Source organism: Orbicella franksi, chromosome 2 (genome assembly GCF_964199315.1).
Source record: "Orbicella franksi chromosome 2, jaOrbFran1.1, whole genome shotgun sequence".
In the NCBI taxonomy this organism is placed as follows: domain Eukaryota; kingdom Metazoa; phylum Cnidaria; class Anthozoa; order Scleractinia; family Merulinidae; genus Orbicella; species Orbicella franksi.
The window spans coordinates 27,747,199-27,771,501 of record NC_138146.1 but is presented as its reverse complement, the minus strand read 5'-3'; the positions used below and the strand labels follow the sequence as shown (position 1 = coordinate 27,771,501).

Below are 24,303 nucleotides of genomic sequence, written 5' to 3'. Positions count from 1 at the left end.
GTGATAACATCCACGCGAGAGACCCCGACATGTGCGTGGATCCGCGCGGATATATGACGTCAGGATGATGCAATTTGTTCTAAAAAATAGAAAAATTGTCCCATATCATAGGCGCGCGCGGATCCCAAGACTTACGGTCTCCGTCCCCGATTATGGCTCCTGATGTAGGAAGAATCCTTCGAACCGCCATATTGGTGGGCCGTTAAGGTCATCCAAATCCAAATCGGCAATCTCGATATTTTTTAAAGTAAAAAGAATTGGAACTTTTCAACATTCATTTCGTAGTTAGGACCCTCAAACAACACTGCAAGCAACTTCAGTAAAATCGGCATTTCTCAATTCCTGGGAACGAGCGAGCACAAGGTTTTCCCAGTATGCACCAGGAGCCTGTCTTCGGTCACAAGCTTTGCTCCCTCAAGACAGAAGATTTTCGTGTTCGTTCTAGCAAAAAGAATAAACAAAATGTCTCTAAACGACGCAGAAGTTCGGAAACAAGTTAGTATTAACTTCACTTGCTATCTCTTCTTTAACTTTATAATCTTCTAAAGCGAAAATTGATTTGATACGAACGTGTTTCGACGTAAACACCTTCAGCTGTTGTTGTGTTGTAGATCGAACATATGATGGCATTTATAGAGCAGGAAGCCAAGGAGAAAGTGGAGGAGATTGATGCTAAGGTAAATGAGAAAGAAATAAGTAATGTGTCTTGTTATGGTTTTCTATGAAGTCCAGTTCGAATACCTGCCTGGTGTTCACAATTTGGTATAATGACGTCACTAGACAGTCAGGTGATTGACATCTCTTCATAGGGGAGAGTGATTGAAGAAGTTGCTGTCCAGTCTATTGTTTAAAAAGTAGAAAGCAGTATTGTATTGTGTTCAATTACAGAAGAAAATTGTGCCACTTGGGATTGCCTTTGATGATGTAGCCTGGGTTGGGTGTTATCACACACGGCACTGATTGCTTGTTGTACATTATTGCACTGCAAGTGACAAACGAAAATGGACATCTGTCCTTCAAGTACAAATGTTTCATACTGATGTACTGGTAGTTCACTTTTTTTAATATAATTTCCCCAATAATCTATATTTCATATCAGGTTGTGGGGTAGCTTGAGTTTCTTCTGAATTTCTTATTAACCTGGAAAACTTAAAGGAAATCTTGACTAAAAACCTCTTTTATGTCTGTGTTAAATTGTTCCAGCTATTTGAAGTGTATTATTCTTTGCCTCTTTTGAATGCTGGGTATTTTCTTCCAGCTATTTTAGGGTTTTAAATTTCCCATGCACATCTATGCCAATTCTCGGATTATCTGGGAGTCTCCCGGATACAGACCAAATCTCCTGCTCTCCCGTACGAGTCACCAAACCTCCCAGAAAAAAACAAATAAAAGTGCATAAAATACATTTTTCGGACATATTTCGGCCAATTTTTTGTGTTTTGGGGGAAAGTATTTTTGTTATTTGATGAATTTTTAAGATTTAATCTGAAGATCTTTACTCTGAACAACATTTTTTAGAGTCAAAAAAGGTAACATTGGTGATCTCCCAGATTTTGATTTTTTCAGGTTGGCATCTCTGCATGCGCAGTCATGTTTATTTTTACAAAGCTTGAAGGGAAATTATGATGTCAATGGGCGGTTGGGCGTTCTTAGAATAAAAAATATTAAAGAGCTTCTAATCATTTGCAGATGAATATGTTCAGTTTCAAGGAGAAATCTTCTTCTGTAGACTCTATATTGAGATCTTTGACCACACAATGATGTCATAAATTACGATGATTTAAACTGAAAACCAAACACTTCACATTCCAAATACTTACTGAGATATCAACTAAAAATTCCAGGATCAGTTAAAGAGAACCATTAGGTATACTTTGGAACTTGAACTGCTTTTCAGCCAATATTCCTGTAAAAAGACTCGACCTTCAAGGAGAGAAAGTACTTTTATGAAGAGGATGTTCCCATGTAATCACTCTGGGTGAACTTAATTATAAAAATAATGATTGAAACATTTGTATAGTACCTATCAAATTCAATTCACACATATTTTAGTGATGTGCAGTTCCAGAAAATATCCATACCCCAAGGAAAGTTAACAGAAATTCCAAGGGGGAGAGGGGTTTCAAAAGCCCTCTTTTTTAAAGGAAAGTATGACACTAAAACAGAATTTCTGGAGGGATGGGGGGGTTCAAGCTAAAAAAAACCTTCCGTAAGGGGGTATGGATATTTTCTAGAACAACACAATATAAAATTTATTTGGTTAACAATATTATAAATGCAGGACTAAAAGAAGTTCTTAAAAAAACAGCTTAGAACAAAATGCTTTTTTAAAATGTTTTTCTCTTAGAGTAAGGTAGCTGTAGGTATTGCCCAGACATAATTCTTGTACCCCTCTGGTTGTGGAGAACCCTGGTTACCTACACATATGCAATCAATCAATAGTTCTTGGAGTAAATCGAACACATGAAAATGGTTAGAATTATTCACCAGAATTGTTTGAAGTGTTCGCATGAATATATGTAACAACTGAAATGGAATTGAAAATGTATTATGAATATTTTATTAACAGAGATTGGATGTACACAACATTTGTGCATGTGAATGCATTGAAATTTGCTCAGATGTAGAATTGTGAATTCAAACCTTTGGTGTCCTCAGGATGCAAGGCATTTTACTCCTCTCAAAGAGCAGAGATGTAATATATCAAAATATTTATTCAAAGAAAAATCCACAAAGAAATTCAAGTTCAGCATAACACAATCTCACCTTATCTTACAAGAAAAGCAAATGAAATATTTAAGACACCTGTGTACTCATGTACCGTTTTTTACTGGTCCTTCTCTCTTTATAGTGGAACCTCCACTTAATGGACACCTGCTTATTATGGACATGCAGTCATGACTGTCTCAATGAAAAGCTAATAAATTTTCTCTTACATTAGCCGACTAATATGGACACCAGTTAATACAGACTATGGAGACTTTCAGTGACTCATTAGTGAATTAATCTCGCTCTAATGACACTGGCCATATTGTTTGCATTATGTTATGCTTATGTGCTAGTCTTACTCTCTGACAGTGAAACCTCTCCATGAGTTGACATGCTGTTCTTGCCATTATTAATTACAGTAGAGTGACAGAATGAAATTCTTGTCAATGTCTTTGTACTGGTGTTTGATCCTTGTAAACCTTGATGTGAGACATTTTACCATTTGAAGAAGCATTAGGCTTCTTGCATTTGAACTTAAGTTACAGTTAAAATGTTACAAATTGCTCTTGTTACTTTAAATTGCATGCTTTAGTCTTTGCATCAATGAAACATGATGTCTGTGACATTGTTCAGACAGTTTGCTTACTAATGACACCCAGATAATACAGACACTTTTGCATACATGTCTGTTTGGTGTCCATCTTAACCAGGTTGCACTGTACATTTGAACTGACTGGTCAGGAGTTAGCATTTTGAAAGCTAATTTGCCATACACTTAGTAAGTTGCTTATTTACATGTGGTAACCTTATTTGTGCAGGACCCATAAAGTTTTGAAGCATGGGATCTTGGACCTGTGTTTTCAATTTATCGTAATAGAACACTTCCATCCAGGCACTCTATGTGTAGGTATAGTTTTCCAACTTGAATTTTTTCTCATAACAGGCAGAGGAGGAGTTCAATATTGAGAAAGGTCGCCTTGTACAGCAGGAACGTCTTAAGATAATGAACTTTTTTGAAAAGAAAGAAAAGCAAGTTGAACTACAGAAGAAAATGTAAGTAGGGTCCAATAATTAATGTTTGTAATAATTATTTAAAATAAAGCTTTGTATTCTCATCTGATAATCACTTTTGAAATGTTGACATTTGAAGAATCATAAATCTTGGTCAGCTTGTTTTTCCTGAGATAGCCTTCTCTGTTTGTACAGGCTGTTTGTTACACAGGAAATCTTTTTCTAATAACATCACTGTATGCTTTTGGTAAATGCTATCTAGAATGGTAAGCAGAGCCAGCTTTAGTCAGACCAGTACATTAACAGCTTTTGCTTCATATTAATTACATTATTGTATTAATTATTTTAGTCAGAGGTCAAATCAGTTGAACCAGTCCAGACTGAAGACTCTGAAGGCACAGGATGACCATATTAAGGTAGCAGAAAATATATGATGAGATGTTTTTTAGCCCATCAAACAAAATATTAGTGAGGTACATTATGACAGAAATTACTAGCAGAGATATTTAAAAAAACTTAAAACTTGGCACCACTGGGATGTTTTTACCAAATCTATTGATGAACTGGAAAGATTTACTGTCCATGTTAGAACTCATTTTGTTTTTCTTGCCATTAGCTATTCAACTAGCCATAGATGAGTAATAATATGATTTATGGTAGTTGCTGTTACAAGTATTTCCTCCAGACAATAGCTTCTTGTTGATGTTGTCCTCTACTGTAGGGTATACTTGACGAAGCAGTGAAACAGCTTGGTAAAGTAACACAAGACAAGGCTCAATATGGACAAGTTCTTAAGGGACTTATTACACAGGTAAGAGGTGTTATACAAGACAAGTATTAAAGTGCCACTGAAACGAAATTTTTGTATGTGAGATTTTTGCTTAGTAATAAAGTTTCAACCTTACTTGGAAACACTGCAAACTTTTTTTTCGCATAGGGTAAGCGAAAACTGCTTTTTCAGCCGTTCAAAGTTGGCTGGTTAAGCCCAAAATTGGCGGCCATTTTGGCACAGCCAAAACAGCCTAGTGATGTCACTGGTTGTATTGCTCTCATGCCGCGCTGAAAGTTTAGAGTGATTATGGGAGGAGAGATTACTGTTCGAAGCCCCCCAAAAAACATCTTAAGGACATCTCAGAGCTGTAAAGCAGATAATAGCAGTAGCCTTAGACATGAAGAGGTCAAAAGTCAATCCTGGGGCTTTCCAGTCTATTTAATTGGATATTTGCAGGATATTTTATGTAAGCAAGCAAACGAGTGGGAGTTCTTAGATCGCAAATTGATCGGGACTCTTGGTGAAATGCGCAGCACTCAATTAAACAATATCTACACTTATAAAGTAAAAAAGACATGAAAACAAGAGAAAGCGGCTTTTGAAAATATTATCTGGACTGCTGCTGCATGAATCACAGCAACAACACTTCGAGTTTTCGAGTCGCTTTGCTTCGAGGAAACCAGACGCTTTGTCAGTTTCACAGCAGATGAGATTGTGAGATTGTGTCCAGTTGTATCTGCTACATCCTACAAGTTATCACTACAGCAACAATTTAAGAAACTCTCTTATTTTATATGGAGGGAGCGAATTTAAACTATAAAGGTAAACTAAGCTGCCATGACCCTACAGGTATGATTTCAGGAAACGAGAGAAAGCGTGACAATGTCGGCGGCGAAAGGTCATGTGCAAATTAGTTCAAATTCTGTTTAATGAACCTTCGAAAGGAGTGTAAACTAGTGACATTTTAATGAATTTTTTTGAACTTGGATACTATTAAATGAAGATCATAGACATAAGTATCTGCTAAAGAACTCCAAGTAATCCATTGGCTGTGAAATATTGCAATTGGGAGATACGTTTAAAAGAGAAGCGAAATTCCTGCTTTGTTTACACTGATAAGTATGCGGCGATAAAGCAAACCCTGCTGCAGATCACAATTTTCAAAGATACATTTTGTCCACCACAAGAACTCTCACTTGTTAGTATCATAAAAAGATGCCCTCTGTGTGCAAAGAAGTACTCGACTCAAAGCTTGTGGACCGTTAATAACTTCGTGATTGTGCGGATGGCTGATGCGCTTACGGCTTTTAACGTAGTAAAGTTGCCGAGGATATATTCGAACCTTGTTAATAGACCTTAGATAAACATGAGAATCCAAATTTCAGAACCAGGCCGAAAACAGACGACCAAATATTGTGTTTAGGCTTCAGGACGTGATATAAAAGTTGCCACACTCATGTCCGAAATCTCCAATCGAGTACTCAAGATGTTTAAAAAGTATACTGAGCTGTTCTAATCTGTAGCATTTATTTTGGTGAATCTACACTCTCTGGCGCCCTCCAACATTTATTATGTGTATTTCCTGTCAAGGCTGGACAGAAATTACAAGGTAGAAAACTAGTAGGTATCAACAATATGAAGAATAAACTTGAATAAATCAAGTGAAAACAAAAGAGAACCTATAGCGCTTCTTGCGTGAATACAACCAGTGACGTCACAAGGTCCTTAAACTCGGTTCCAGAGCCCGGACACAGTTTTGCTCTAAAAAGTCGATTTCAACAGCTAAAAAAACCACTTTCCGTTAGGATTTGACGGAAACAAAGTTCACCATTACTTTAAGCACGTTTGAAACTATAGATTGGGATAATAAAAGAGAGTACAAACATTTCATTCCAGTGGCACTTTAATAATACCTGGTTATGCCATGGGGTGCACAATTCTTCAATATTTAATCATGGAATTTTAAAAAATGTACACTCGAGTTTGGCTTAGGCACAGTGTGTTTTTGTGCTTGCTGTTAGACTTCCTGTATGTGTTCTCCTTTCTGTCTCGTGGAGTGAATTTTGTCAAGAAAATCATGTAGTGTTATCAGTATTGAATGTCTTAGAAGATGGTTTGTTCAGAAAAACATGATTATGAGGTGTGACACATGGTAAGCCATGGAAGAAGGGTTTTCAGTAAACTATATAAATTGTTTATTGCCAATGTGTCTCCTTCAGAAGAACTGCCATTCCTTGACAGAACTGTTCAAGTTTTAAAACTTCTTGAGTTCCATTTGGTTGTGGTCACTCCGAAGGACCCTAGTCAGGTGTTACTACTGGTCATGTCTAACACAAAACTCCACTTTCTTCCCTGTTCAGGGACTATTTCAGCTCCTTGAACCAACTGTCTCTATACGATGTCGCCAGCAGGATCTTGATCTTGTGAAGGTAATTGTTTTCAATACTTTGTTTGTCTCTCAGTACATTAAACAACATTGATAATATGAAGGTGAATTAATCAACATGACACAAGCGTGGGACAATATTGATAATATTTTACTAATGCTCATGGCATGCAAAGCAATACTCCATACGAGAAAAGATGGTGCCTGTACCTTTTACCACTGACATTACCATGCAAGCCATGTGCGCAAAGCCCATAAAGTACAAGGAAAGCCATATTTTTGCAATATTTGCTAGCAGCATTGTGCCTGCTAGGTTTGAAGTTTTTAGGACTTTTATGGATGTTTTTTATGAGCATTGTTAAACTGCCCATGAAGTAAAAAATAATTCCTGCTTATTTGAAAGGCTTTTCAAAATAAAGAAGAATGGCATTTTCCTTTTTGGAATATCTTTTTTCATTTTAGAGATATTCACGTTTTTGTATTATGCGAGTAAGGAAAGTGATGACGTCATAGGTGGTTCCACTAAAACAGCACAACACTCAATCGAGAATAACTCTAGAGATATTAAAGCAGTGTTCTTCAAACTTGGCACCAGAAATGTACATCACAAAAGAAACAGAATGACACCTACTCTGTTGTTGCCATGGCAACACTCTTGGCTCCAGTCACTTTCTGTGAAAAACCAAATGTCCCCACTTGCAACCTTTTAAGGTGGGACAGAGGGTCTTGCTCAGAACACACATGATTCCCATATTGTCTTAACTCTCCCCATTAGATTGGTGGGGGTGGATGATCCTTGTTTAAGATAAAATCTGGGAATTTTAGTCTTAATTAAAACAGAACCAGCGGCATAACTGTTGTCATGGCAATGGCACGACGGGTGTCATTATGTTTCTTTTGTGACGTACATTTCTGGTGCCAAGTTTAAAGAACACTGCTTTAATATTTCTAGAGTTATTCTCAATTGAGTGTTGTGCTGTTTTAGTGGAACCACCTATGACGTCATCACTTTCCTTACAAAAATGTAAATATCTCTAAAACGAAAAGAGACATTCCAAAAAGGAAAATGCCATTCTTGTTTACTTTGAAAAGCCTTTCAAATAAGCAGCAATATTATTTTTTACTTCATAGGCACTTTAAAGTTTTTGTGTGCTAAGAATTATGTTGAAATATTGCAATTGCCATATTTTTTCCTTTGGAGGATTACAGTGAGATCCATACTCAATACCACGAAAAAACACTCTTAGTTGTCTCAATTTGTGCAACCTAGAAAAAAGCTATTATATAACAGATGGACTGTTGTGTAGATTAAGTATACCCAGTGGATTTATTATTTTTTTATACAATACTGGTGTATGAAGATCAATAATTCAAGGCATTTAAATTGCATTCATTTGTTAAAAGCAGTTTTGAATTGTACAGGCTCATTGTAATCTATTCAAACTGTAACAAAATAAATAACTCTGAAACAATAAATGCAGGTAAATGGTATGGGAAGTAGAGAACTGTTATTATCTTTCATGAAACAGAGTGTAAAGGATGCAGCAGTAGAGGAATATAAAAAAGCTACAAAGAAAAATACAGAGGTTACTATTGAAGAGCAGGCATTTTTAGGATCTGACTGGTAAGGTTTTGGAAGTTTCCTTGATACCTTTTTGAGACATGCTTTCACCTGATAGCTAGATGGTGTTTGAGTGCTGGCCAGGGCATTCATGTAGCATTTGTGGTCAATCTTCACACTTAAATTATATTTTTACAATCCTTCCTTCCGCCCAGTGATATGAAGGGTCATCTGTAGATGTACTAGTATCCCGACTTGATCAAGAGTCGACCTGACTCAGGTCAGGTGTACTGGGCATCCCAATTATGGGGGCCTGTCAAGGGGAAATAGCAATACTCCCAGTAATGTCGTGTTATGGAAACTGAGATTAGCTCAGGTGGTGTGATGTTTTCCCCCCAGTGCAGACTTTACCTTCATCTTGAATTTTTTTGGCCAGGAAAGTAGTGGCCACCATATTGCACTCCAAATCCTAATTTGATCTAGACTACGAGTAGTCCCTCTTTCGCTAAGTCCGTCGTGCGTGACGCGAAAGAAAACTGCGAGAAAAAAATGGCCGCGCTAAAAATGGCCAGATTTTGTGCGGCCATTTTTTTCTCGCGGTTTTCTTTCGCGTCACGTACGACGGACTAAGCGAAAGAGGGACTACTCGTAGTCTAAATTTGATCTTGATGTAAAAAACATTTTATATTGAATTCACGAGAGCCCATCTGTGCTTCATTCTGGTAAATTCAGATTACATTAATATTACACTACTGAGGATGGCATTTGCCAGACACATGAAAAACTTATTAAAAGAACTAATTAAGGGCAGCTTGTACTGGAGCAACATCATAATATTTTACTTCAACAGCAAGGATTTTGTTCCTGTTGGAAACCATAAAGTGGGCTATCATGTATTTCATGTCTACTTGTCCTTTAGTATAACCTCTGACCTGGGTATCGTGCCAGAATACAGACCTTGCGACCGTGAAAATAATATCAGCAGTGGTTTGTTGCTTTGTGAGTTTTTAGTCACTGTTAAAATCCTGTTGAAGTTCACTATCCAGTGGATAAGTGTTGACAAAACAAACCACACTATCAACTGGATAGCGATTTATCCAGTGGCTAGCGTTATCCACCTTTCGAACAACTGGGGCCAGAAAGGTATATGTTTACCCCAAGGTTGGACCTTTTTACTTGCTCTACATAGTAGATGTAGTCTGGAGATGGTATCCAAGCCCAGTTTCAGTACTACCATCAACATTTTCTCTAATAGTCTGTTAGAGTGGCCACGAGCAGGTCACAACGATGTGGCCGTTTAAAGTAATGTGGTGGCCATACTTAAAAGATTGTCTAGTAAAATAATGACTGACTGCAATAAAGGTGGTGGTGTATTGATTAGGTTCCACTGGCAATAGTGGCTGCAGTACATTTGTTTTATATACACTTGTTTTGTCACAGTGCTGGTGGTGTTGAATTGCTAGCCAAACAAGGCCGGATTAAAGTTGTCAATACCTTAGAGAGCCGTTTGGAAATGATGAGTAGACAGGTATGTAGGACTTTATGAAGATATTTTAAAACATATATTAAAAAATAATTTCTCTACTCAGAGCGCAATTAAAAGGCTTATTCAAAGTGGGATATTTCGTTCGGTTCCACCGAACTTCGTCAGCCACAAAGGGGTTATATGATGTCCATTATGGTCTCGAGAGGGCTAAAACGATGTCATAGATGCTGGCTAATTCGAAGCCATTGTCTCTGTTCAAAGAGAGGGCTTACGTAATCGAAGCTCATTTTCCTCCCATGTGCGACGTTTGAACGTGTTGCTTTTCGTGGCAAGAACTTTTGTTTTGCTAGAATCCACTGAATGTCACATGAGCTGGCAATGTTCATGAACAGCTGACCATACTTAATTTCAATTAACTGTGAGTTGACGAATACATGGAAAGATGTTCCTTTACTCGGGCTTCTTTGCTCGAGCTATAAGTTTAAGTTTAAGTTTAAGTTTAATAATACTTTGTCATGAAAAACAAAAAGCACATGACTGGAAAATAATTGGGGGAAACTAAATTTCCATACAAAGAATATTCTCCGATATTAAACATTCTTAAAAAAAAATAAGAAATGATTATGATCTTTCATGTATTCACTTGTATGTAGAACTCTGTCCACAGACACGTTTGTTCCTTTTTGAGTTACGGTTGTAATTATTTCTTCCACTTCCTTTGCAGATGATGCCAGAAATAAGAGAGACATTGTTTGGGGAAAACACACGGAGGGTATTCTTGGACTGATGCCTTGTTTTTTTGATTGTTGACTTTCTTCTTGAATATAGAATTTCTTTAACCTATGAGTTCTTTTGATCTGTCGATAGTAGAAAAAGAGTGTGTATATTCGTTTATTGCTTAGGGCTGGGGTATACAGCTTTTGTTGGAAAGTTGAGAATTTTTATCAAAAATAGGGTGGGTGTGTTTAGTGTTCTTTTCCATATTTGTTTGTTTGTTTGTTTGTTTTTTTCACTAGAAATGTTTCAATCTTCTAAAACTGTTTCTTTTTTTACGTTCGTATGATGGTGAACAGAAGTGTAACGCCGGTTTTGTTTTGGGTTTGTGAGTCAGTCCTTGATCTGAAAATAAATCTCGAAATTAATGTGATAAATGAAATTAAAAAAAATAATAGCCATGTACATTATTAGTTTGACACTTTTTTCTCTTCAGTGAAAATGTCACATTAGCTTTGCTCCCTTTTTGTTGATCTCATTTGTTTAATGAGACATGAATGTAATAGCCATGCTCAACCTACAAGTACAACCCTGGACGAAACTGTCGGGACAGTTTTGTCAGTGTTGTGTGCGACACTATGATGCAATCAAACCACGTCACCTCCCTTCCGAATCCCAAACCCCATTCAATGTTGTTGTGGACTGAAAACCAACGCACAGAACTCTTGTGCTAAAGGAAGCGGGATAACTACTAATCATTGAGCAACGCTTTGGATTTAAGTCAGCGTAGCAGAAAAATGTAGATACTTTTCCGATTTATCTCTAAACTAGTTCTGTCCGGGGTTGTAACACCCTGGCTTTCCTGTCACTAACTTGTCAGATTTAACACTAAAACTGCCACTGAAATTCACAGCCCTATAATCGCACCTACACGTCACGTTTGTCTTTCAGGAAGGGCGTGCATATGTGCGTCAGCTGCTAACTTGCATGATCATTCTCGATTTGAGTAGGTTTATTTGATTGTGTAAGAAGATCTGTAGAAAGGAAGGTCGACCTACTCTCAAACATTTTCAGATCTCTCACTAAATCTCTATTTTAGGTTTAGACATTGCAAAATACGTTTTCAAAGCGGCATGTTTAAATTTGGCAGCTAAACTCGTAACATTTCACTCTTTTTGGTTCGGTTTCGTTGCTCTTTGTTTGTTTATGTTTTACCATATGTTAGCTTCCCTCGACCACTGGTACGCCCGGACAAGCCCAATTTCAACAGATGCTTTGGTTGAAAAATCTCAGGCAAAACCCAGTGGTATCAGTTTTGTAAGTGACTGACAAAGAAGTGTCATTAAAAACCAGACACCTTTGGCGGGAGAGTTTATCGTCATTGTCATTCTCCCATTCTATTCTGTTACTATGCATCCATATCGCTGACTTAGAGACGCTAACTCCCTAGAATAAGAAACGACCAAGAACTTCAAGATGAGATAACCTTTGTTTATTATTTAAGAACATCATTGCTCAAAGGGTTGAACTTTATTCATTCTTGTGATGTTCTATCATAGCTCTATCGTATTTCTATCGTATTTCTAGCTGAGTGGTTTACAACTCTCTAGCTTTTGGCTCATCCTCCCAGTTGTAAGTAAACCAGTTACATATCTCCACCATTATTTACAATTTGAGAAAAAAGATTTGTTTCTTTGTTTGAAAGTCCTCAAACAACGAATAACACTGTACATCATAAATATTTGCAGAGTCGAATTTCATCATATCTTTTCGATAAATTTAACACAAAACGATTTGATCTATTTCGTGGTAATTATGCATTGTCAAACCCGTATATTTCGCAAGCGTGGTGGTGGACGTTCCCGACCCCACTCAGCTTGTCTCTGGTACTGAGTATTGGTCTCTCATCTCGTCATATCCCGCCCACTTCAAGTCCTAGTAATCTCTCGGCTACTCCCAGGAAGTAAACCGTCTGTGCAATTCCAAACAGAGGGGCGATCACTATCATTCTAGGCACTGTTCCTTTATAGAAAGCCCTTATTCCTTCGTTTACGTAAGTTTTACGAGCACAGTCCAGCAGGCCATTGTAGGCTGCTTCGCCTCCGCTTCTTATCACCTGGAGTCTTGTCTTCACAACATCCATTGGTGTGACGGCGGCACTTCCGACCATTGCTGGATAATTAGAATGGATTTTAATTGAATCAGTATAAATTGTCGCAACCTTGAGGGTGGATATTTTTTTTAACTCCACCCTTAACAGACACAAGTTTCTGGTATGTTTAGGTAATGGAGTAATTCATTGAAAAATCACAATTTGGAGGGGCAATGTAGCTTGGACCAAAGGACAAAACCCACTGCGTCGCGTTTTCTCTCTGTCCGTTTTCTCGCTGCTCCCTGACTAACGGAGCGCCTGGTACAGGGTACTTATTTTGGGTTATATTAGAAAGTGCAGTTCTCACTGACTCGCTTATTTTGATAGGCTCCCTTTTCTTGTGAATAGACAGCAGTACTAGATCAGGTATGAGTACGACTTTCGAATTTCAATCCGTTCCCGAGTCCTTCCTTACTCCTCCCGGTTGCTGACTAGTTGGATAGAGGTCTATCGATAGTACGTTTGTGTGAAACGTGATAATTGAACGCATGGGCACTTCGTACTCGTTTTCCGATCTAGGTTCTTAGTTTTTGTTCACAACGTTATTTGTGATTTACACGATCAGCTAACTCGTATCTTGGATAAGGATTTATTTACTGTGGTGGCTCTATCAAAGGCCGTTGGCACGCAGTCGCCATCGTTTTCTCAGATGACCAAAATTATTGATTCGAAAATTACGATAAAGAAGAGTTCTTCTGGGCAAGGATCTCGGCCTTGAGTTGTGAAAATGATCACCTAATCGTAACACGGTCCCGGACTAGGGTACAGGGTATCATGACCCTGTTTGCCCTCGTAAAATGCTCTCACTGATAACTAGAGACTCACCAGCTGTACAGCCAGCTATCAAGCATTGCAGAGGACCTGGGTTGTCATTCTGTGTTCCTTCTCCCTGAAACTAAACATTCACACCATTAACACGCCATTTGAAGTGAGTCTGAAAATAACACTTATATTCACTTATATAGCGCTGTTTCCCGGTGGTTCAACAGCGTTTTGCAGATTTAGAAATTCGCTAAAAATTAACTATAAACGTACCAAAACTACCTAAAATTGACTAAGTAAGTAAAAGTGAAAAAAAGTTACTAAGTAAAAAAAAAAAAGTAAAACCATTATGAAACAAAAAATCAGCATCCGTAGTAAGCACTCATGAAAAGATGCTTTTTGAGTGGGTAACCAATGAAGTTCTATGAAGAGAGGCGTTAGGGACCGTTCATTTTTTATCAGGTAGGGGGGGCTGGTGGGATTTGGGGGGGGGGGCCATGCGAAAAAAAATGGCTTTCGAGGGGGGGCCATCCCAAAAAAATAAGGGAAAAAGGGGGGGTCACGTGAAATATTTTAGTAAAACTTTAAAATGGCATAATGTTTGAATATCAAAAAAATTGCTATAGAATAAACATAGAAGGCAGGATACAAATTTATTACAAACTTTCCTTCTGCTTTAAAAAAACGTTTGGCGACAAAAAAGCATTTGTAGCTACTGAGAAGAAGTACTTAACACTGTTATTTTCGAATGCAACTTTCACTGGCACTCATCTTCATCTTCGCTGTCGTCGAGTTCTTTGTCGCTGCTTGTGCTGCTATAGGAGTCTCTTTCACCGATGCTGCAAGAAGCAGCAATGCTTTCCGTCAGAGTGTACTCTTCAGGGTACATGAAGGTGTAAACATAATCTCTGACTTCCTGCTCAAGGTTGGTGGTGATTCTGCTTCTTGCAGCATTGGTGAAATAATTCCCTTCCAAGAGCTGTGCGATGTATGGCCCATCTTTTCTAAATAACGACGTGGCAACATCCTCAACTTTAATACACCCCTCCGGGACGGCCGTTCTAGGAGGGTACACAAGGCATTGTGGAAGATCATTTCCTAGCGGGTTTCCAACACAGATTCCATAAACTCGTTGGACGTTGTTTTCAGTCCGCTTCCTCTTTCTTTCATTTGACTTTCTGCGGTTTTCTTTTTTCCTTCTCCTTTTGTTGATGTGCTGTTTGAGTATGCCCTTGAATATGCTGTTATAATTGCTCTTCTTATTTCCTAGTGCTTCCATGTCCTGCGTGACCTTCATCAACTTAGCTTCTATACATTTGATCTGTTTTACATTAAAACTGTGGGCATTCATCAATTCAGATGAGGGAGATGCCAATGAGAGGCCAAATGCCACACGCTCAGGGCGAGCCATAACTAGGAGATCCGAAATTGACTTCTCTTTCTTTTGATTTGTTTTTCAAACAACAGCTCTCTGTAGTATAGGGATTGTAAATATTGTCTTCACAGTGAGGACAAAACGTGAAGTAGGGGGATAATAGAGAAATATTAAAAAAGTTGAAATCTAAATATTTTTTGTCCATTTTTTTTTTTGGGGGGGGGGCCATCCCAAAAAATGACCGCTATAAGGGGGGGCCATGTGAAAAAATTGGTAAGCTGAGGGGGGGTCATGCGATTTTTAAATGGTGCTTCCCAAATCCCACCAGCCCCCCCTCCCTCATAAAAAATGAACGGTCCCTTATGTGATCGCACTTTTTTGACTTTTTTGACAATGTTTTCATCTGATCAAAGTGTAAAATTGGTAACAAACCTCCAGCCTTAGAAAGGCAAACAGAGGAAAGTAGATGCAGGAAAATGGCACGTCCCTGCAGAGAAATATGAAACCGATCAGTATTGAATAAAAACAGGAAAACTTTGCCCTGCAAATCACGGATTACAAATCAAATTAACTCTTTTTTAGAAACCAGGTGCCGGGAACATTATCACGATAGCGTTCATAGGTATACCTTGCTAATGTGGCTCCAAGTCCTTTGTAAATGCCACTGATCCCCTTGCTTCTCATCAGGTCGTGCGCTATTTTCATGGCGGATTTGGGAGCTGTACCTGACTTGGTGCCAAACGTCCTTAGATTTGAACTGGCAGCTGCCACTGCAGTAGCTGCATTAGGCATTCGCGGACCCGCTGAAGAACAAAAATACTGTTTGTTACCAACGTCGTTGATTAAGAGCGTCTGTATGTTCTCCCTGAGTTATCTGCAGAATTTTCCCGCTTGTCGCTGTGAAGGCGAACTGACGTAGAAGAGATACTGTTCGTGGTCTACCGCAGGATCTCTCCCCTTATCGCTCCAGAATGCGGAGAGACGAGAAAAAGAGAGAAGAATGCGGTTCGCTGTCTAGAAAACGGCTAATCTTTACGTAAAAATTAATGTAACGACTGTTTCCTTGGCTTGCAAATCCTACAATTCCTCTTGCTTACTTTCTGGATTACTAAATCATTTCTCAACCTCACGGTACTAAACTTAGACGCACGTCATCTCAAGTGGATGACCTTAACAGTGAAGGGTTGTTCATGTGGCGTCCTGTTTATTCGACCGTAAGTGAAGGACTGGAGGAGCCTTAAGCTCTGCCCTTATGCAAGGGGTGTTTGAGCGGGGTGTTGGAGTTTGTAACGGCCGAAACGAGAAGGATCTGCACTGTATACGTGTGACCTACTTGTGGTTTGTGTCCCTGCCATTTGAAGCTGTATTTTAAGCATTTCCATTGGTGTTGTGATGATCACCTTTAAAGTAAAGTGGTACATTTACTAAAACAGTGAAACTGATGAAGGTTTTAAACCAACAACAATACAAAGACAACTTGCTTCAAGGCAACTTTTTATTGTTGGTGAATATGACCAACCTGACAAAACCCGGCAGCTCCACCGGCTATCATCTCTTTGGTTAAGGGTAGTCTACATCTGAAAGTTTGTGAGAAATAAATCAAAATCACTTCATTGCCCTTCTGTATTTAGTTTTTTAAGTGAAAAACGTTACAAGGCAAGCTTCACGAAAGGTGCCGGACTGTTTGGAGACACTACGCGCCAAAGAACAGTACTAAAGGAGATTCAAAAGGCACTACAGTATAACAATTAACACAACCTGCGTACATGTAAAGCAAGACAAGGGAACCTCTGTAGAATAAACTAGGTTACTTGTGAGACGACCGGCCCTATCCCCCACTCGGGGGCAAGAAACTAAGCACTCGTGAGACGATGGTCATCTGTTGTTCTCGTTTAAGAAATAAAGAGAATTTTCGAAGAAATAAAGAACTTTCTAAATATATTAAGGAATCACATCACGAGGTATTTCTCAAGGTTGTGGCTGGGTCATGTGATATACTTAGCCCAATCCCAGACTAAGATCAATTGATGGATTTTAATCGCGCTCGTCAGTATGTCTGGAAGTCTCCAACTGTTCAAAAGCTGTCTATGCATGTATCGATTACGTACATCTTGCCAAACCCAGCATAAATCTTAGAATCATCCAATATTTCAGATAAGTTACCTTCTTCCACCATACAGTTGTCGTATTTGGTCGTTTACAGCAAGTTTTATAGCTTTCTCTGGGTTTATAAGTAACAGGTTTATTCCCATGCCTAGCAAGGAAACCATACAAAACGGTGTTAGAAACGGCAGCTATTGTGAATAGTCAGTCCAACCGTTCGGTACTGAGTCTACAAATCATATCTAATAGATATGTAGCTTGATGTTGGTGGTAAGTTCTTATTTGGAATTAATTTCTTCCAGAAAACTCAATTCTTCAGATTTAAAAGTATTAATTATAATCAATGGGTCTATATTCCGATGGTCCGGTAAATTTGAATGAACCTGGACAACCTTTAGCAACCGCCCATTTAGCTTTTGCAGTGGACTCAAGCAGAGTCCATGATCCCACGAGATATCCTATCAACTGTACCACGTCCTCGGTGCTGTATAGACTATAAGAACGGTCTTTTTGGATATTTAAGTGGTCTGGAGGCGATTCTGGATACAATTGCTTTAAGTTGCTTGTAAAGCACGCAGGCTGTCCTTTCCACATGTGGTCTTGGAACGGTTCAGTTTGACCCGGAATTGTTGAGACTTTTCAAACACTAATAGTAGCTGGACTCTTTACCTTTGTATAAGCCCTGTACTCCTTCTGCTCTTGCTACTTTCCATAAACAGTCCGCTCTAAAAAAAGGAAGCAATAAACAATAGTTTAACTCAACGTTAAAGCAGTGTTCGATTAATGCGGTGAACCATATAAGCGCCTGAAGGAGCGCTGACCTGTCGCCGCATTCTCAGTTCATTTGAAGGTTGCCTTTTCAGTTATCCATTGGGTTTTCACCCTTTACAAGTGCACTAAAATCATGCGCGTTGACGGTCGAAGATGATACGCAACACCTCCCCCCTATTTTACCCCTAACACCCACTACTCTCGTTGCATGGTACTGTGCACTGATCTTTTGAAGCCCTCCCTCTGCTGACTACTGAAGGCACAATCGCCATTATTTTATATGGTCTAGTCAGTTCCATCCATCTCGAATTTCACTTTCGACAAGAAGGTAAGCCTGACAATAAATTTACCATGCTACTGCTGAATACGTGAAAACACCCTAGTTTAAAATAATTCGGATCATGAGCCATCTTCAGGGGCTGCCAAAACTGCGATCTATAAGTCAACTGTAAAAATGTCGACTTACAAGTTTCTGTAGTGTTTTTGAGCTCCAAGATTTCTCTGATCCTGCAGTCTTGTTTTACAAAGGTCCAACGGAAAAGTACAGGTAACTCCCACCACTCCAGCAATAGCGCCATTGACAAGTTTGGCTAAAAAGCTAAAACAAAAAAAATTACTACGATGCTATCTGTGCAGTTTAGCAACAATAATTTTGTAGATATACGCTCACATATCTCCGAAATACAAGATAGCTAAATCTATGGGCGTTTTAAATTTTCACAATAAGCTCCTCGAAAATCCTAGAAGTCAATCTCAGAATTTTTTATTTCTGCTGGATACATTAGACTTCCAAACTATGCCGATGACAGTTTCGTGTTTTAGCTAACAAAACCGGCATTTGAGCTTGAAAAGAACACGGAAATTGTTATTGGTTGTATCTGACCTTCTTTGTTAATTGCAGCGGCAAATAATATACTGACATAAAATTAAAAGAGTGTTATGTTGTTTACCTCAAATAACTCAAACACTGTCAATAGAAAGCCCATGCATTGAGTGATTCCAAAAATAACTTTATAATTAAGTAAACTTTTACTTTTCAGTTGGAGCAAACCTAATTAATACTTTATAGAATAACAAATAAATTACTGTTTTGGTTATAAGCTTACAAAAGTTTCTTTCCCTCCTGAAACGATTTAATTAAAATCGTATTCAGTGGCAATGACAAATCTGTAGAGTAGATTGAATTCAGAACTCTACGATTACACTCGGTTTGGGTGTTTCTGCTCCAATGGCCTGGAACAGCATCCTACTTTTCTCCATCTCATTATAAACTTGCCAAAGAACACAAGCTATCGACTTTGATTTTCCGCTTCAAAACGTGTCGGTGTGAATTTCTGTCGATTCTTGAGGCTAAATACTCTTTGACTCGATTAATAATTCATATGTCTCAGTTTGTCTCCTTGACAAGCTACTACGCCAAAGAAACTTGAAAAAGTTAAAATACGGAAAGGAAATGTTAATCAAACGTAAACTTATTGTTTTCATGAGCTTTGTTTTCCGATGGTTTTGTGAAGCCAGTGAATAAGTCTTAAACTTTTGATCCCTGACTTTAATCCCAGTTGCATGCAAGGTTTAGCTTAAATCAAGATCCTGAATTTTGTGTCCAACCGTCTCTGAAAAGAGAAAAAGCATCTTACACTCCTTTTTTCCTGATGTGGTACGTTGAGTGCCGGAGAAAGTGAAGTATAAGCTTGCTTGATCGATATGGTGACCAAATTTTTCTGATACTCGCCTTGCGCAATTAATTTTTTATTTGAGAAAGTACAGCGTTTCCTTCTGTACCTTCTGAGAGAATCTTTGTTATTTCTTGAAATTAAGCAAACTGTTGAACTTACCTGTGTGGTTTTTCCATAAAACGATTTAACTTTCCCGCACTGAGGACTGAAAAGTAATCGAACCGGCGAGAGCAATGTAGGTCTGTGTTCCCGCCACTACAAGCGCCGCGGTTGCTTTTACACTGGCCAATAGGATCGCTTCAAAGAACCTGTGACGCAAAAATGGACCAATTAGAAACAGTTTTACATTAGCCCAGGAATGTTCCTGCTGGAACAGTACTGACCTGCTGGGAATTACTGCTGGAAATTATAGGAGGGGATTTAGCAGGTTGTCGGGAAATACTAAAGTAAGTAAAAACGTAAACTTTTTCCGTAAAGGAAGCCTGGTTATGTGAAGTCTTGGGTCTGGTGCGCGCAAATACCTTTGAACACGGTAAATAGTATAGAAGTCCCAAAATATCATATGGTAGGTGAATTGTTTAGCTGGTATGAACCAAATTCGTTTGCTTTTGCACTATTTTCCGATTTTGTCGAGGTATCGCTATTACCAGGTAAAGCAAGAAAAATTATTAGCAGGGCGATCTCAACCATTGTGTAAAGTGGAATTTGATTATTCTAACTTTCTCCAACGTGAGCCCTGTTTGTTTCAAGCTGGGTGGGAAGGGAAAGGGAGACAAAGCTCTCCCCTTCCAACTCCTCCCTCCCTGGAAAGGGCTAGAGTCTCACAAAATCCTTTCGCAAGGGAAATGAAGGCGTAGCCTGCGAACGCAGACGTATTTCCGGCTGTCGCTTGTCTCCGCCGAAAATATAGCCTGCGAACAGGCTCCCGGTGAGGACGGAAAAAAATTTCGGCGAGCGCGAAACAGAAGAATTCGGAGAGCAAAGCGATAGGGGCGGGCGCTTCGTTCGGGCTCACCGGGAGCCTGTTCGCAGGCTACCGAAAATAACGTCTGCGAACCCATGGATAATAGAGGACTGGGTCTCTTTACTATCCATGGCGAACCCGAGCCAGGAAACGATTTCTGTGACGTAGGAATTTTAAGCCAATCACAGTTTAGCTCAAGTAGCCCCAGAACTACTGCGCGAGGTATTCGCTGCGAAGGAGCACTCGAGTTTCATTCCATCATGGAATATGATTGGCGAAGGAGAAACAAAAGTCATTACGTCACAGAAATCGTTTTCTGGCCCGGGTTCGCAGACGTTATTTTCGGCGGAGACAAGCGACAACCGGAAATACGTCTACGTTCGCGCGCTAATGAACGCGTCGCCGAGGTTAAATTTGTCGAATACTTTGTTTTTTCGAGGTTTTCACGATTTGACAAAACCCGCACTTGTTCCGACGAATTTCAACCACCGAGCCATTTGCATGTGAGGTTTTCCTGAGAGATATCTTGACCGCTGACATCAGTATGGAGTTTGGATAACATGCGAAACTAAGCGAGTGAAGAATCCGTACAGATCGATAGTTAATATGTTTGTAGTGACTTCAACCCAGTTTTATCAACAAATTAAAAGACATCGGATATGATGCAGCTGCACACCGAACTATCAATATACATTTTTACAGACCAGTGTCAGCAGTTACAGAAATAGTTACATAAATAGTAAGACTTTGATCGGCGAGCAAAATCGAGAATGACACAATTAATTATCAATAAAAACATGACCAAAAAAACACTCACGAACCGAGTCTTGATAGCTTGCAAACCATACATTACGAAATCCAATTTGTTTACGGCTCTATAATATTCTCAGTTTGACTTAACTTCAAGTTGCTAAAAATTACTTTTTATCAGCGCATAAGTTAATTTTGCTCGGTAAAATTTGTCATCGAAGAGGATGTTCTCATCAGGTTTACCCGCTATCGTAGACAATAAACGTGACCCCAGCAATTTGAGGATCATCTTTGACTTACTTCACTTCCGTAGCTTTGAGTGAACTGCCTTGAATGAACCAGCGGTCTGTAGATGGATTGTATACGACCAGCGCTTTCAACTGAACTGGAGCAATTGGCCGTGAAACACTTTAAAAAAAAACTCAACTGGCTGCGAAAAATAGCCAGTCGAAACAGCGTTGTTTAAATTTTAATTAGCTTGACAGGACGTTGTTTAAATGATTTATTGAAATACTCCAAAACATTCTGTAGAATTCTGCTGTTAGCAGTACGAGACAAGATAACAGTTCATGTGTGCGTCAGCAAGAAAGTGATCTCAGCACGAAACTCAGGCAGCATTACGTTGGTATTCAACATTAACGGCTTCGTTATATTTTCATAAGATAGCAACGAGGTGTTGAGAATTGTAAGATGCGAACCACACCCAAACAGGTGCCAGTCATTGAATGAAGGCCTTTTGACTTTCAAGATTAGCTGCATGAAACAGCATCATCTACATAACTGTCGGGTGTATCCCTATTTCAGTCCTGTTTTTAGGCTTATTTAGCTTATTTCACTCCATCAATATTCTAAACTCCACGGATAAACAAAGCACATGCACAAATTCATCCTAACTTAAGTTCTCATGAACGTTTGTGTGATTAGAGAGAACAGCATATCCGCAAAACGTAAACAATATTTTTGCTTTCTCAGATCCTCCGATTCCTTTTCAGTTATGATTTCAGCAGACATTACTCATGGCAGTGTGACAAATATTATTATTATACATTATTTTTTATTCCTACCAAAGAACATGATCGTCGCACATATTTCTTGAACGTTCGTTGATATTTACATAAACGTTTTACTGGCAGGCGACCACAATCCCCGCCCTTGTAACGAGCAAATCTTGAGGTACAAGATAATTATTCAGTACCGTCGTAGAAACCGTATGCATTAGACTCACAGGAACTTAGCGAAATAACCTTCTCTTGATATACACCGAGGAATTGCTGCCTAAAACGACCAGTCCCCGAGGAATTATTACAAAATCATACCCACTGGGTTACAATGAACATTGAATTATATTCGTAAATCTTAAAGAACTTAAATCAGGACAAATTAACGGACTGGTAGACGGCCATTTTAGACGGGTTTGAAATTGCTAAACTGGTGGAAAAACTTAGTGCCGTATAACGTCATTCGTATAGACAGATTTTGTCACTCTTAAACTTGTCCTCCAATCTATCTGAATGACGTTATGCATGCATGCTGTGGCCGAAACGGTTCGACAGCATATTTAACACCTATTGCTCAAATGGATCTTCGTTATGCGAAAGCGAAGAAATGGGATATACGGCAAAAAATACTTGCTATTCATGATTGACACGAGAGACTGAACCGAGTGAGCGGAAACATGCAGGTATAATCAATGCTAAATTATGTTTTTCTTTACGTGTGCATACATGCGCATAGGCAAACTCGACCGATAACTTTAGCAAAATATCCATAGAGAAGCGCAAGAAAATACAAATGAACTCAGGGTAGAGAAGCACCTCAAATAAGCCCCAATCTTCGGAGTGAAAAGAAGCTGTTGCATGGTGGTCACCCGCAAACTAGATTCAGAGCACCAGGCAAATACTGTAGTTGTACCGAGTTTAGCAAAACTTGCCAAGTCCCGGAGTTTTATGACCTTCCCCATGCCAGTCGAGTGCGGGAGGATCTTGCAGCGAGTTAAGGCCTGTTTACAAGGAAGGAGGGCTACCCTAGCAAGCGGGTTAACCCTAGCTGGAGGGTAAAAGATAGCCCGGGTTTACAAGCAAAATTTCACAGGTGGGCAACCCTTAAACCCGGGACAACTTAATGCGCGGTTACACTCAAAGGGTCTGGAAACAACAGAACGTTAACCCGGGCAGGCGGGTTAACCCTACCTGGAGTGTTTACAAGGGAAAACGTTAACCCACCTGCCAGGGTAACCCTAGCACGCAGATAGGGTAACCCGCCTACCTGGGTAACCCTAGCTGCCTTGTAAACACGATGAAGAAAAAAAGAGGAAATGTTAGAGTGCTAGGGTAACCCGCTTGCTAGGGTAACCCTCCCTCCTTGAAAACAGGCCCTTAGGCTCATAGGGGACAGAAGTCCTGCTCACTGCTACAATTACGGATCAGCTTTACAACTTTCCTTTTTTCTTTTCCTCACGTTTACCTCATTTTGTTACAATTTCTGGTTATTTAGGGTTTCTGGTAATTTAGGGATATGGATATGACCTGTAGTCGTATTAGTATTTTAGGTTTACACTCTGGTTTTAGATTAGCATAGGAAGGGCCATTATGTTAACTACTGAGTCATCAATAATCAATGTTACCCTCGTAAAATAATGTTATTGTTGTTGTTGTTGTTATTATTATTATTATCATCATCATCATTATTATCATCATTATTATCATTCTTGTGATTATTATTATTATGAATCTAAACAAATAAACAGGCTTCATATCATAGGAATGCACTGAGTGCAAAGGGCTGTGTAGTTGTTGCTCTTTGCACGCAATGTGTGCCTACAGATGTCCCAGCCAGTCCACAGCTTTCTGAATTTTTGGCCAGTTTGGATACATTGGAATTTCTTCAAAGAAAATAAAAACACCTAGTTCACAGTAACCAAACAGCCACAGTCAAAAATTTGGTTATTTCCACTCCAACAAAGCTATTCAGAATTATCTAGTACACTCTCATGGTATTCATGTAGTACTTACTGGAATTTACTTTGGTAATTGTTTGTTGTTTACTTTGGTCATTGCTTTTTGCTGTTGATAAGGAGTACAAATTTTTTTGACAAAATTCTCTCTAATTTAT

The 24,303-nt window shown here is 39.0% G+C and overlaps 2 protein-coding genes across 2 annotated transcripts; one reads left to right on the top strand and one right to left on the bottom strand.

Annotated features, from left to right (window-relative positions):
* Nucleotides 1-359: 359 nt before the first annotated feature.
* On the top strand, nt 360-11,097 carry LOC145479048 (V-type proton ATPase subunit E-like). The gene is made up of 9 exons (XM_081457294.1): nt 360-495; nt 612-677; nt 3,653-3,762; nt 4,070-4,136; nt 4,442-4,531; nt 6,853-6,921; nt 8,408-8,502; nt 9,880-9,967; nt 10,650-11,097. The coding sequence occupies exons 1-9, from the start codon at nt 463-465 to the stop codon at nt 10,710-10,712; spliced, it is 681 nt and encodes a 226-aa protein (XP_081313420.1). The 5' UTR covers nt 360-462; the 3' UTR covers nt 10,713-11,097.
* On the bottom strand, nt 10,925-22,714 carry LOC145479046 (mitochondrial glutamate carrier 2-like). The gene is made up of 11 exons (XM_081457292.1): nt 21,493-22,714; nt 19,638-19,786; nt 18,269-18,400; nt 17,701-17,756; nt 17,092-17,182; nt 16,448-16,505; nt 16,262-16,328; nt 15,557-15,731; nt 15,361-15,415; nt 13,617-13,686; nt 10,925-12,811 (listed from the first exon to the last, which is right to left on the bottom strand). Exons 2-11 carry the CDS (start codon nt 19,652-19,654, stop codon nt 12,552-12,554), a joined length of 981 nt encoding a protein of 326 aa, XP_081313418.1. The 5' UTR covers nt 19,655-19,786; nt 21,493-22,714; the 3' UTR covers nt 10,925-12,551.
* Between the last annotated feature and the right edge of the window lie 1,589 nt (nt 22,715-24,303).